General features: G+C 41.1%; 2 protein-coding genes across 6 annotated transcripts; both read right to left on the bottom strand.

Moving 5' to 3' along the window:
• Window positions 1-644: 644 nt before the first annotated feature.
• Window positions 645-2,407, bottom strand: ptpmt1 (protein tyrosine phosphatase mitochondrial 1). Its single transcript, XM_079997148.1, has 4 exons — window positions 2,154-2,407; window positions 1,289-1,369; window positions 1,011-1,202; window positions 645-879 (listed from the first exon to the last, which is right to left on the bottom strand). The coding sequence occupies exons 1-4, from the start codon at window positions 2,298-2,300 to the stop codon at window positions 748-750; spliced, it is 552 nt and encodes a 183-aa protein (XP_079853274.1). The 5' UTR covers window positions 2,301-2,407; the 3' UTR covers window positions 645-747.
• Window positions 2,408-3,222: 815 nt separating this feature from the next.
• prc1b (protein regulator of cytokinesis 1b) lies at window positions 3,223-12,803 on the bottom strand. 5 transcript variants are annotated; one of them, XM_079998249.1, is made up of 15 exons: window positions 12,729-12,803; window positions 11,727-11,859; window positions 10,942-11,064; window positions 10,521-10,754; window positions 9,838-10,008; window positions 9,253-9,402; window positions 8,976-9,123; window positions 8,742-8,878; window positions 8,148-8,243; window positions 7,773-7,919; window positions 7,569-7,673; window positions 7,334-7,447; window positions 6,821-7,000; window positions 5,427-5,458; window positions 3,223-4,609 (listed from the first exon to the last, which is right to left on the bottom strand). In XM_079998249.1, the coding sequence occupies exons 1-15, from the start codon at window positions 12,737-12,739 to the stop codon at window positions 4,561-4,563; spliced, it is 1,830 nt and encodes a 609-aa protein (XP_079854375.1). In that variant the 5' UTR covers window positions 12,740-12,803; the 3' UTR covers window positions 3,223-4,560. The 5 variants fall into 5 exon arrangements, with proteins under 5 accessions (XP_079854375.1, XP_079854377.1, XP_079854378.1 ...); XM_079998253.1 differs by having other exon boundaries at window positions 4,529-4,609; window positions 6,898-7,000; XM_079998251.1 differs by lacking the exon at window positions 7,334-7,447.
• Window positions 12,804-14,054: the final 1,251 nt, after the last annotated feature.

The raw sequence follows: 14,054 nt of genomic DNA on the forward strand, positions 1-14,054 counted from the left end.
AGAAGTCCCTGTCGTTCAGAGAACCATGGATGTGTGCAAAGTTCTTCAATTAATATTTCTCCTTAAATGACCCGGGGAACATAAAACGTATTTATTATATTACTGTTGTACTTATGAATGTTTTAATTTAGTTATAAACATTTTTATTGTTCATATACACTCCGCATACCACCCTGTGTGCATACAGTATTCACACACACACACACACACACACATTAAAAAATGTTTTTGTAAAATAACTTTAAATTTGATTATATTCTTATACATACCTATTTCAGCCCTACATCAACTACGCCAGGCTACCTGGAGTACAGCATTTCCTGACACCTGCCCATATCAGCTTGTTAGTTGCTCGTTACTAGCAGGTGTTTGTCTTCAAGCCCTATGTTTATATCATAAAGGCATTCTTGAATAAAGACCAAACTCACAAGTACCGATTCTTTCACATGAGCTTCATTAAACAAAGAAGTCTTTAGAAATCACAATGATGGTGGATAATTATATGAAATTGTAAAAAGTCAAAACATATCACAAAGTGTCCGTTTTCCAGTGAAAACCATACAGCTTGTATTTATGTATTTTAAATAAATGTACACTGGTTATATCATGGCATATGAAAGGCAATAAGCTCCCAAACGTCAATCTTCACAAAAGCAGTGTCTTTATTATTGGTGAGGCACTTAGGCCTGTCTCCACAGCTCCCGTAGGAACTGAACAAAAGCCTGAAACCAGTCGACTCCTGAATTCTCAGCTGGACTCCTGTCCGCAGACTTGCTGGTGATACTTCCTGAGCATCTCAAGCTGCGCAGAGCGAACCAGTACGTGCGGTCGCACGGATGCCAACATATGACAGGCTTCCTCCGGAGTCCAGCAATGGAGCTGTCAACAAACGCAGGAAGCCGTCAAATCCACAGGCAGATTACTGACACACGGACGGAGCTCCCGCGCCCCCGCCCCCACACACAAACACATAAACTCACACAACTCCCTCTGCAGCAAGTCGGACTCACCCGGATGAGGTAGGCGGCAACCAGGGTTGCGCTGCGGGAGCGTCCGGCCTTGCAGTGAACATACACGCTGGTGCCTTCCTCTCTGTGGCGCATGGCAAACTCCACCCCTCTGTGGAGGTTCTCCAGGCTGGGCACCCCCGTGAGGTCCACGGTGCTCAGCCGGAGCTGCTCAACCCCTGCGGCCCGCCACTCCTGCGGGTACAACCGCCTGTCAAACACGCCCAGACTGGAATACCTGGATTCAGGTCCTCGGCAGAACACAAGGACCGAGCACTCACCTCAGCCGAGTTGCAGAAAAACTTTGTTTCGTATTTCTCGTTCATTGTAACGACCCCTCTGACATTTTCCTTTTCTACCAACTGGAACATAAAAAAAACGAGTATGACCATTTAGAAAACATTTTTGGTGAACTTGCAGTTGAATGTTAAGTAGTTAAGAGTTAATACTTTTATTTAAATGGGGATGCATAGTGAAACAAGCTTCTTCAGTATTCCCACTCTCTTCAATAAATAATTTTGCAGGACTCATTTGGTGTCTATTCATCTATTCATAATAAAGATCCTGTCCACTCGCATGGTTTTTTCTCACTTATTTGGGCTGTTAGACCGCTCCTCCGGAGGAACAGGGTGTGTACTGCACACGTGTTTGGTTGGCATCTCCCTGATTCACCTGTTAGGGCAGGACCACGCACACCGTCCTCTACCTGCTGACCTCCACATTTCTGACCTCTGACCTCTTGCGACCTTCACCCTGAGAAAAAGTCTTATCAGCCAAAATGCCCGACAGAGGGTTCCCAGAGAAGCACGTTGAAATGATAGAAGTAAATATCTAACTATATGGTATTATATACATGTTTTTTCTAAAATGAAGATTGCTGTACAAAGATAATTCCAATGCATATCGGAGAAAAAAGAACAATTTCCAAGAACAACTCATTTTGGGCATTTGTGTAATACTCCATGATTTTTCCATGGCTAGAAAAGGACAGTACAAAAATTCCAGGATGCTTTCCAGGATGTGTGGGCACCCTGGTCTTCACGTGTTGCGCTACTTTCCAGTGTATGTTATCGTATTAACGAGGAACCGGCACAGGCCGAGGACGACAAGCCACAGCAGGGAGTGCGGCGCACTTGGCGGCGTTACCTCCTTGGTCATGGATTTAAAGGGCAGGGCTCCCAGGAGGACGGTCCGGTCCACCCGGTTGAACCACCGTCTGGACGACACCTTCTCCATGACAACATTGTAGGCCAGCGTGGGATAAAACAACAGCCGCGCCAACGCTCCGGACATGGCTCCAGAGTTTTAAAATAGATGAAAAAAAAGAAGAAGTAAGAGCGCCGGTCAGATACTTGTCATTCCAGACATTGTTTCGCGGACGACCTCCCGTCATGTGGGCGAGGCTCAAACAGGAAGTAAACACTGCACTGCTTCCGGTCCTCTTCCGCCTGTATGCGCAACACGGGCGGTCAACTGCCCCCTGCAGGTAGTTCCATTTACCACCATAAATGGATATTTTATTCTCATTTATTATCATTATCGACAGTTCTATTTATTATCACTCTCTTATCCAATAAAGTGTAGAATAATATTTGTTTTTTTTGTCTTCTTTATTTCTCTTTTACTATTTTTTCCACAGCTTATTCACTGCGGATATTCGGATTAAGTATACTTATTCATTCAAGTATTTGTTTTTTTTATACTTTTTTTTCCCGGAAGATGTTAATTTTTTTGTTTTATTGAAAGAAATTGCATCCATTTAAAAAAAAAAAAAAAAAAACACCTCTTATTCAATGAAGTATTTTCAAAATGTTAATCTTTTTATATGTTTTACTTAAGGGTTAGTGCTGTACTTATTGTGTTTTGCCATTTTTGCAAAAAATAAAAAGTACATACAAATTACATTAAAGACCTGAACTGAACTAGGATTGCAGGTTAATACTATTTGGAACAGGGTAGGTTATGAACTCAATGATTCTATGAATTGTTATTAGAACAGTTTTAGGTGAGATGGCAAGGTAAGTGATTAGGAACTGGAATAAATCTAACCAGTACTGTTTTTCCACAGAACTTCAGACAAACAAGGATTTCCTTGATTTCTTTATACAGGTGACTGTGAAGGTAAGTATAATGTTAGTTGGGTTCACCTAGAACCGGTGAGTGTAGCGGGTAAGAAACCCGCTTTAACATCAGAAATGTTGACTCGGCTCCTTTAAGACTTTTAGGACCTGTAGACACCCTGTTTATTCTCACAAACTGCTTTTCACTGCAAGCATTCCACACATTCCAAGGAACTTCCTTATTCACCTCATGCAGTATGAAATACAGATGCATCTAACTGTTCCAAAAGATAAATGGCCTTTTACCATCACCGAATCAATAAAAATTTCAAATTTTACAAACATCCATTTAAATCCATCATTCTACTTGGACGAGGGATAAAATACCATAAAAAGCTGAAAGCTGAGTACAATCATAAGTAAATTATTAATCATTTGTGTAAAAAACAAAAACAAAAACAAAAACAAAAAAAACAAAAACATAAGATGTGCAGCACCTGCCAGCAAATGTGGCAACTGTGCAATTATTCTGCATGGCAAATGAAAACTTATCTGATTCAATTCAACTGAACAATTGTTGCTTTTCTAGTTAGTAGTGATGGTAAACTGAAAATGTCGCTTTTTCCTGCAAAAAAAAAAAAAGACACCCACTGGCAGTTAAATTAAATAAAAAAGATCCTGTGGCATTTGAAATTTTACAAATAAAACACTGCCAGGGTAAAGCTGAATGTGTTTTAATTATTGTACACTCTCTGTCAAATTATATATCTTATTAAATTGCGGCCAGTTAATTCATACTTGGATTTCTAATTGTTGTTCAGCACCAATACATACAAAAATCTATTTTTACAAAAACAGTATAAACCTGCCTGATAGTTTTAACAGTAGCTTGTTAACAGTGGCACCGAGGTGCCAAATAGTTGGTGTGGACATCAAACTCTAATACATATATAAAAAATCAATACTATAAGAGAATGTGGATGAAAAATAGTGTCAATGTACATAGAACTAAGAAATACATAGAAAAAAATAAAGAAAGTGCAAAACGCAAGAGATTGGGCCTGTGACCCTCAATTGCATAGGAAAGTTGATTTTCTAGCCACTCTTTCCATCCTTCAAATCTGTGCTGTACATGGTGAAGACTACTTTGTATAGAAGTGACTTCTGTATCTACCAACTTGCTATTCATTAAAGTTGGTAGAATTTTATGGAAATATAGAGATACCCACAACAAAAGAGTGTTAGTTAAAAAAATATATTCCAATAAGAAATAGGAACAAGACGTTCCTTCCTGTGGGATTTAGAACCAATATGCAGAGACCCTTGATGACTGCTGATCATAGTTGTCAGCACTTAAATACATTATTGCTTTCATATTTACATGTTATAGCAGATACCAGTAAAAAGGTAGCGTTTCCAACTTGACTGACTGTTCAGTCAGTGCAATACATCAGCCTCCATTTTGAGGGGTCAAATGTCGCTTGTTGTCGAGTTTATGATGTCTGGCTTTTGCTTGGTGTTAGAGGCCTTGGACAGGTCTCGCTGTAGCGGGAGAAGAGAGGAAAAAACAGTATCAGGAGGAGTTCTTCTTAACAAAAAAAACAAACAAAAAAAACAAAAAAACAAAAACAAATATAAAACCTTTAAAAAGAACAGGTTTGCCATATTTGAACCCAGGCCGTATTAAAATGCAGGTTCATTCATTTAGAAATGTTCATAGCACAGCCTCACAAAAGGCTTTACTAGTCACACGTATCGCCCTTCTCCAGATTCTCTGTGCTTAAAAACAGTACATCATAAAAAAAACTACTTTAATCAAAATTTTCGGAAACAGCTTGAAATATAGTCTGTCTGTTAATAGGTTATACCGGAATTTAATGACTGCAAACAGTGCATTTTATGAGATTTCTGTTGACTCTTTTGCACTTCTGCAAATAAGCTAGTTTAGCAACATTGGTGCTCATGTAAGAGACTAGAAACAGGAAGTTGCGTCCTTAATACTTTTGTTTTTCAAATGTGATATTACAGTACAATTACAAAAAAAACATTTTTTTTACGGCTTCAGACTTTGCTGCACTGGACTGTGTTTATCCAAAGTTGCAGCAGCAGAGTGGTAAGTTTCTCACGAGTAATGCATTGAGCGAGGCCGTGCTACAGCAGTCATAGATGGTTGGGGTCTGTTAGTGTTAATCAGTAGTAAAAAAGAAAAAAAAAAGAGAGAAAAGCAAAGTCAAAGTCTAGACACAGAATAATATCCTTGATCTGACATGAGAAACAGAAGCTTTTAACTCATCACTGACATGCAATATAGTTTATAAGAGCTTTAGTGTCACACAGGTGGTTAGAAATACAAACACACCTTGACCGACCAGATTCAGTGTTGATCAAGTCCTTAAAAAACATAAATTGATATCATTAGAACTTTGTACATCGACTAATACAACGACTGCAATCGTTACGGTGCTTGACTATGTTTTCACCTTTAACGATTCTTGCACTTAAACTTTTACTTGAGTACATTTCGAACAATGTGTTGTGGTTTTACAGTTTGGTTGAAAGTGCAATTGTCACTATTGTGTGTACAAATGTCTGATGCTGAGGGCAATACCATAATATATTATTATGTTATGAAGTCATTATGTTATAATGCCAAACATATACACATCTGTGGACCCATTTATTGTCATTGTTTGGTCTTAAGCACAAAGGCAACAGGATCGTGAATTTTAAAATTGTATCTGTTTCACAGATAAGTAAAGATAAGTGTGAAATATATCAGGTGCTTATTAAACCAAAATTAACAAAGATCTATTATATATATATATATATATATTATATATATATAAATAAAGTAATTACCGTATTTTCCGGACTATAAGCCGCTACTTTTTTCCTAGGGTTTGAACCATGCCGCTTATACAAAGGTGCGGCTATTCTGTGGATTTTTCTTCCACCACTAGGAGCGCTCTAACCGGAATTAGAATCAAAAATAAGATAGACGAAAAATCAATGCAAAGAAGAATACGCTACTTTTTCTTTAGCAGATAGAACGCGGACGATAAATTACCAACTGGTAATTATTTTCAAATCCTCGCCCCTTCATCATGGAACCCACACGAAGAAGTTCGTATGATGCAAGTTTAAAGTTGAGGCCATCGACATCAGTGTGAATCGGGCATTTAAAGCTGCACTCCGGGTTGAGTGGGAGGCTTGGATGACAAGTGGTGAGAAGTCATTCACAAAAACTGGCCGCATGCAAAAAGCATCTTTTTCTGATGTCTGTCAGTGGACCCTAACAGCGTGGAGTGCTGTGAAAAAATCCACCATCACCAACGGGTTCCGAAAGGCTGGACTGCTACGCGAAGAGAGCGGCGCACCTTCAGAGTCAACTTCACCGGAGGATGACAGTGACACGGAGCGAGACTGATGGAGACAGATGTGACGAAGCGCTTCTGAGGCTGTTCAACTCCGACACGAAGAAGACGACTTCATGGGTTTCAGCGAAGATGATTAAAGTGACTTGTGGTTTCAAACACAGGAGAAATGAAGGTAAATAAATGCCGTTTTTTTTCTCTTGGTTCTGTTCCGTTTTAATCAGCAAAGTTTCTGCCGTGTTAAAAGGCACTGTTCGGAAAGAATCTGCGCTCTATAGTCCGGAAAATACGGTAAAAAAATAATAAAATAAAATAGAATAAATAAAATGTATTTGCAGGGAGGGGTGGAGGAGGAGATAGAAAGCAAAATGAGCATTACCACAAACTGTGAATATGTGCTGGCAACAGAGCTTATACTGTAGTTAAGCTGCGGACTAGCCGGGGTCATCAACGCACCGCTCACGGTTGCTCCCTTCACCTGGCTCATGTTCTCCTTGTTGCAGCCCTGCAGAGCACCGCGCGGGGGCTTACCGCGCCCCGGCGTCCATGCAGCGGGAGCCTAAGTGGTGCACACCGGGAGAGAGATGAACCAGAGGGTGAGATTAGAGTGGGACCAAGCCAACGAGATTTCTCAAGAGCGGTACCAAATCTTGTTTTTCTTTCAAAAAGAGCTTATCCAAACTTAAAGAGTGAATTAGTACGTCTTTCACTGCTTGAAATAATAAAAACACTATGAGGCTAAGCTGTTATAGCCAGACAAGACAGGCTTCTAACGTCATTAGTCTTCTTACAAACTTTATCTTCATTAAGTAAAACGTTTTCCTTAATGGTAACAAGGACATTAGAGGGAAAATGATGTGGAACAATTAGAGGATTACCAAGGGGGACGTACCTTATTTGCTGACAGAGGAGGGCGGGACATGGGTGAGTAACAGAGAGCTGCACCATAGGCCGAGCGCATTGTGCTGTTAGAATTGACACTAGAGATGCTGGAAGTAGCATTCAACTGAAAGAGATTAATAGAGACGGAGGCTCATTTAGCAGCAGCATCCGCTGCAAAGCATTCACAGCCCCATGAGCAGGCTTAGCATTTAGGAGACAATTCAGCAAAACGGCACTGCAGTTACCTTGCGCGTTTTATTGGGGGTCGGAGTGCCAAGCAATCTGCGTTTGTTGGGTGTTAATGTTCCATACAGCATGTCCTCTTCAGTCTGCCTGCTTTTCTTCAGATGCTGTTGAGACAACCAGATCCTTTGAGCACGTATGCTTTAATTTCAGTGATAAGAATCCTAAAAATTAGTTTTCAACTATTTTTTTTTTTTTTCCCTTACCCTGTCTTGCTTCTCCTTTTCCTTCTCCATGCGGTGTAATTCCCACTGCTCCTCCACATACTGAAGAAACTTCCGTCCATTCACCAGGAACTCCCGGCCCTGCTCACTTTCCCACACATCTATCTGGGATTTCAGTTTCTTCTCAAGCTGAGAAAAAAATAATAATAATAATAAACCCACAACGGTTGCAAGAGATGGATACCACCCATGACATAACTGTAAGACAATGACAGACAAGCTAATCTAACAGTGGTGTACAAACAGAGGTTTCACATGATCAACTTTCCCTGATGAAGACCATACTAAGCTTTAATGTTATGCTTACAATATGAAAATTGGAAACATAAGAGCATAGCCGCTACCGTCACAGCTTACCTTGGGAAGGCTTTTTTGTAACTCTGTTCTATGTTTCTCCTCTTTGAGGAGTTGCCCCCCTCTGTTGTTGAACCTTCCGGGATCTGTTGCTTTTTTCTGGAAAAGAGATAAGTAAACAATAATAGAGGACAGTAATACCAACACAAAACTGTTTTAAGATTTCTAGGCTTTCTGTCGAATGCCTCATGCTTTTAATGGACATACAGTAGTGTCTCCTTGAAAAGTCATTGGAACAGTAAGGTTTTTTTTCCTCCATTAAACTAAGTTTGTACTTATGTTAAATGTTAAGTCCTCTAGTTAATCTCAATGTGCCAGCTGTGCCCATCTGAATGCAAAATTGGAGATTCAGTATCGCTGTTTGGATTTTCTATGACACAGCCCATTTGAAACAACACGTGCCGCTTAATAACCAAAGGAGCAGCACACAGCAAACAAGCACAGACGGTGGTAATTAACAGTGGTACATGAATTGCAATTGGTTTATCACAGTGGCCATGTATTTTCAAATGTTATTTTTTTGTGCTACATTAGCTGGGAAACAAATTACGACAGGTTCAATTCTCTCTCTCAAAAACAAAAAACAAAAAAACTCACCTCCAGATCCCGGAAAAGCGTCCAGCTTTCCTCCCAGTGGTGCACTCCTTCAAAAAGCTCCTTGTGCTCTTCGAAATGCTGCTTCAAACGCAGGATCTCGGCATCATGGAACCCCAGGAGCTCCTCGGTAAAATCCTCTGGAACCAAAATATTGATATCGCATCTCACAAAGTCTTTCAAATTTAAGACGCAAAATATATGTATAATAAATAAATAAATGGCGGATACACTCACCACCAAAATATGGCAGAAATGCCTGCCGCTGTTCAGTGCTGAAGAAGCACTTTTCCCAAAACAATGCTATTTCAGAGCGAATCGCTTCCGTAACATTTCGAATGTTGAGCAGTTTGAGATCGTCTAGTCGCTGAGCTTCTGCTTGTAGCTGAAATGATAAAAACAATTAATTGAACTTAAAAAAACAAAAGCTGCACGGAACAGGTCGAACATAAACAGTGGCTGGATGTATACAAATAAAGGTTTGCATAAAAGGACAGTGGCATTGTTAACTCACTGCCTCCAGGTTGCTCTTCTTTGAGGCGACCATGTGTTGGGAGAAGGCCTCCCTCTCCTCCTGGGGAACCTGCAGCCTGTCCCACAGCCCCTGGATCCGCTCTCGCAGAGCCTCGCACAATGACTCGTTCTCCACCTTGCGCTCCTGCAGCTGCAGCAGCGACAAGGCACAAAAAGGCACCGTGGTTAGCACCGTTTCAAGGAGGACCCAGGATTATACATTATGAGGCAATTTAAGACTGTGGTCGTACGGAAGAGACCGCAGCACGTTGTTCTAAACCGGGAATTAATAACCCATTTATAAACCAGAGCGTGCAGGTGGAGACAGGGAGACGAGCAGCGTTAATTTGTCATATTTTTCCAAACTAAATAATACTGATCAGAAGGCTATTTAAGTTACTGTGATGACTTTTCACATTTCAAAAAAGCGTATGTCTAAAAGGGTTCTGGGTTCAAGCCGCCTGCTCGCTGCCACTTTTTGGTAAGGCGGAAACAACAAAGAGAAAATTAAACAGGCAATACGCCTCTGCGCCACTTTAATGATAGAAGTAACGTGTCTTACAGACCAAACACAAACACACCGTACCTGACAAAGTAGTAGTTTGAGTGATGTTATGTTTTCTCTGGACAGGCAGAACGCTTCCTCATCCTCGCAAACAATATCCTTTTCAAAGCTGGTCTCAGGAACCTGCTCCAGATCACCCAAGCACAGAATTACCTGCCTTTTGAGGTCTACAAACTCTGCGTGCCGGCGATCCTGAAACAAGACAAAAAATGCATATATATGCAGACTTATGTATGGCATTTCTTCTCACTGACATAAGAATTACGTGAAATGTCATTAGCATAGAGGGGGATGGTAGCTCAGGAGGTAGAGCTGGTCGTCTAGTAATCCAAAGGTTGCTGGTTTGATCCCAGGCTCCTCCTGCTAGCATGCTGTAGTGTCCTTGAGCAAGACACTTAACCCCTAATTGCTCCTGATGGCTGCGTCCGTCGGTGTTTGAACAATTGTAAGTCGCTTTGGATAAAAGCGTCTGCTCAATGACTAAATGTAATGTAGCATAGAGAACACTGTGGTTCATTCACACAACATAAAATAATTTTCTGCACAATGGTATAATACAATGGATATAAATAAATCATTATTATTTTCTTTTACCCACTCTGTATCTATTGATAGTCTTGGCATACCACAACCAAATATAGCCTTGTACAGTACATGTTGAGGAAACACTAGAGATAACAAACTTAAAAATATATTTCTCCCACCTTCTCAGCAGTCTGGCTCACATTGTGCTGGTGGAGGTTTTCCAGCTGCTCCAGAGAAGGGATGGACTCAGCACTGATGCCATAGGGTATGGAACATAAAATGTCACACAGTTCGAGGTCCTGCTCCATCAGCGACTTAAGCTTCTGCATCCGCTGGGTCTTTTCCTTCAGAAGGACCTCAAGGTGTGTGCGGATGTCCTTCTCCAGCTGGAGCATAGAGATGCCGACCTCCTCCTGACCACACAGATTGACAAGAAACTCACTAATCAGGATGCAGTGGTTCTGAAGACAGTCCAAGCAGTGTTGGCAGGAGACCAGTCAGTTGTTATTTTAAGGAACATTACTGATTCAGCGCTGTCATAATAGTACTATTCGATGCAAGTTATAGGATTTAGCATATTTTGAGCTTGGTTGTGCCAACCTCAAACATTGGCAACTGAAGTTCCAGGCAGAGCTCTTCCAGTTGTTTCCGAGATGTTACAATACTGTTCTTGACACTCTTCTTCAAAGACTCCTCCTCAGAAATCATCATCTCAAGTAGACCCTATTGGGAAACAAATTAAAGTAGTACATATAGAGAAATGATTAATCAAACTATATAAACAAACTGTCAGTTCAATCGTGGCCATTTCCTTTTTTTGGAGATGGGGGGGATGTCACCGTATTATGGACATGGATGCAGGACGCATCTGTGGTGACTGGCTGGCATCTCTAACCGCCCTGGACTGGTGTCGCTGCTGACCACAAGCAGTGCCATGCACCAGGACAATAGCCTCCAATACTGTCTGGTTGAACATAGAATATTATATGGTAGATAACCTAATTGTGATTTAATGCGAATAATGTTGCCTACTCAGCACCCACTTCAGCCTGGCCGTCCTGGAAGTGGGATTCCTTCTTCTGTGATCCTTTCCTAAGGTTTCTTCCATTTCTTTGCCACGGGTTGTTTCTCTGGGAGTTTTTCCCCCTTTCATCTTTTTTGAATGTTTCTTCTAAGGTGTTTAATTCTATCAGGACTCGCATGAATTGGTTTCGATAGGCTTATTCAATAGCCGTGACGCGTAGTCTGTAGTCACCCATACGATTACCAACACACAATTGTTTACATTTCATTAAACCGCTTTTTCTTTTCAATCCAAAGACACGGGTGGGGTCTTATGGAGAATACATGTAAATAGCAGTAAGATTCAGGAGACAATGGCTCACCTTAATGTGCTTGTTGACCACATCTGTCCTCTGCAGCCTCTGGTGCTCCGGGATCCCAATCTCCTCCCAGATGTCCTTCAGATGGCACAGCGCTTTGGTCAAGCAGGCCACAGAGTCAGCTGCGAGGACCTCACTAAAATAAGATAACACTTTATAAATTCCTGGCGGGGAAATTCAGGGGTTGCAGCAGCAAAAAGGTTCAATTCAAAAAGAGACAACAAATTAAATCAATTAAAAATAAAATATATGCACACATCTAAACAGAAGTTAACAGGGAGTAGCACTATTCTAACAAGTGATCCCAATATAATATAGAACACAATATAGGCAGGTGGCAGTTAGTGTATAGTACTAGTAGTATATAGCAGCAGTGTATAGCAATAACATTCAATGACAGTGCTGGTAATGAGCTGGTTTAGTATATATGTGTATGGCCATATTATATAGATATATCTATCTATCTATCTATCTATCTATCTATCTATCTACAGACTGGTGAGAGAGCATTGCAGTATTACACTGGAAGATAGATAGATAGATATCGATAGATCACAACAAAACAAAACAATAGGCAATAATGATAATAGCAAAGTAATAATAAAAAAATGGCAATATACAATTGACCTAAAATTTTCAAATAAACCTATGTTTTAACCAAGTCACACTAACACAACAAGGAAATTGCGCAAGTTTGCATATACTGTTTATCTATAGAATGAGACGTGTAGAGTGGGAAACCAATTGGTTAAAACAAAATAATATACAGGGTTTTTTTGTACAGTACTTCAAATAAAATTAATCAAACTATTCACATGTACAACACGCTGATCATTTATAAAAGACTATATGCAGACACATAAATGAGACGCCGCTAGCTAACCTTGATAACATCTAAACGGGCTAGCGTTAGCTTGCTAGGGCTTCCACATTCCTTCGTTTAAAAGTTTGAAGTAGGAATTAGAACCATTAGGAATCGCAGGGCGGGATTCATGTGCACCTCACCTTTTTCTCATCGTTGAAGTCCAGGCGTTTGACGTTTTATAAAGTACAGTTAAAAGTGAAAAAGCTCCGCTCGAACCGTCAGCCTGGGCAGCGCCGTCCGACTGGTTTCTGCCACAAGATTCAAACTACGCGTCCAGAAGCAAGCTGCACGCCGATTGGCTGCTTCGGCGGCGGACGTGTGACGTCACAGGCTACGAACGTTGAGCGGCGCACAGAAACCTACGGACGCTCCGGTGTCGCGCAGGGTGCGGCTGGTGTTGCGGTTACACCGGAACGCTCCGGTGTCGCGCAGGGTGCGGCTGGTGTTGCGGTTACACCGGAACGCTCCGGTGTCGCGCAGGGTGCGGCTGGTGTTGCGGTTACACCGGAACGCTCCGGTGTCGCGCAGGGTGCGGCTGGTGTTGCGGTTACACCGGAACGCTCCGGTGTCGCGCAGGGTGCGGCTGGTGTTGCGGTTACACCGGAACGCTCCGGTGTCACGCTGGGTGCGGCTGGTGTTGCGGTGCAGGCTGCAAATACTTGCCTTTGTTTTTTTACACCTGTCAATGCACAACTTTTAAATATAAATACAAGATAAAACTATTAATATACACACACACACACACACACACACACACACACAGGATATATATATATATATATACATACATACATACATACATACATACATACATACATACATACATATATATACATACATATAAACATACACATATATTTATATTTATATACATACATACATATATACTCGTACCTTGATTTACGAGTGCACTAACAAACGAGTTTTCCGAGTTACGAGCCGTCGTTCCGTCGACTTTTTTGTATCGATCCCGCGTCTCCCTCGTTCACTTCGCGTGGTGACCTGGCCGTGGAAGCTTCTCTTCATGTGTTTTGTGCTCGCGATTTGTGCGTTTTGTGCAGTTATAAAAAAATAATTCTAACCATGGGTCCTAAGAACGCAAGTGCTGAGAAGAAGAAGCGGATGATGTCGTTTGAATTAAAGCATGAAATCGGAGAAAAACACGAGCGGGGTGTGCGTGCGATGGAATTGGCGATTTCTTTTTAAGTTCAGCTTAAGTGAAGTGAGAAAAAAATTGTTGCAATTAAGTTCATCAATAAAGTGTAGCAACAAACGAAAGCGACCGAAAAAGCACGAACGAACTTCCCCAACCTCCTCCGCCTATCTCCTCCACCCTCCACCCCCGCCAGCGTTTTTTGTTAGTCCAAGTCGTCTGATTTCTAAGGTAAACACACTTTATAAGACCAGTTTATTTCTTTACATTCTCTTTTATTCTCTTTTATTATGTTTTTATACAATATTTGTTA

Source organism: Zeus faber (genome assembly GCF_960531495.2).
Source record: "Zeus faber genome assembly, chromosome: 3".
Lineage (NCBI taxonomy): Eukaryota > Metazoa > Chordata > Actinopteri > Zeiformes > Zeidae > Zeus > Zeus faber.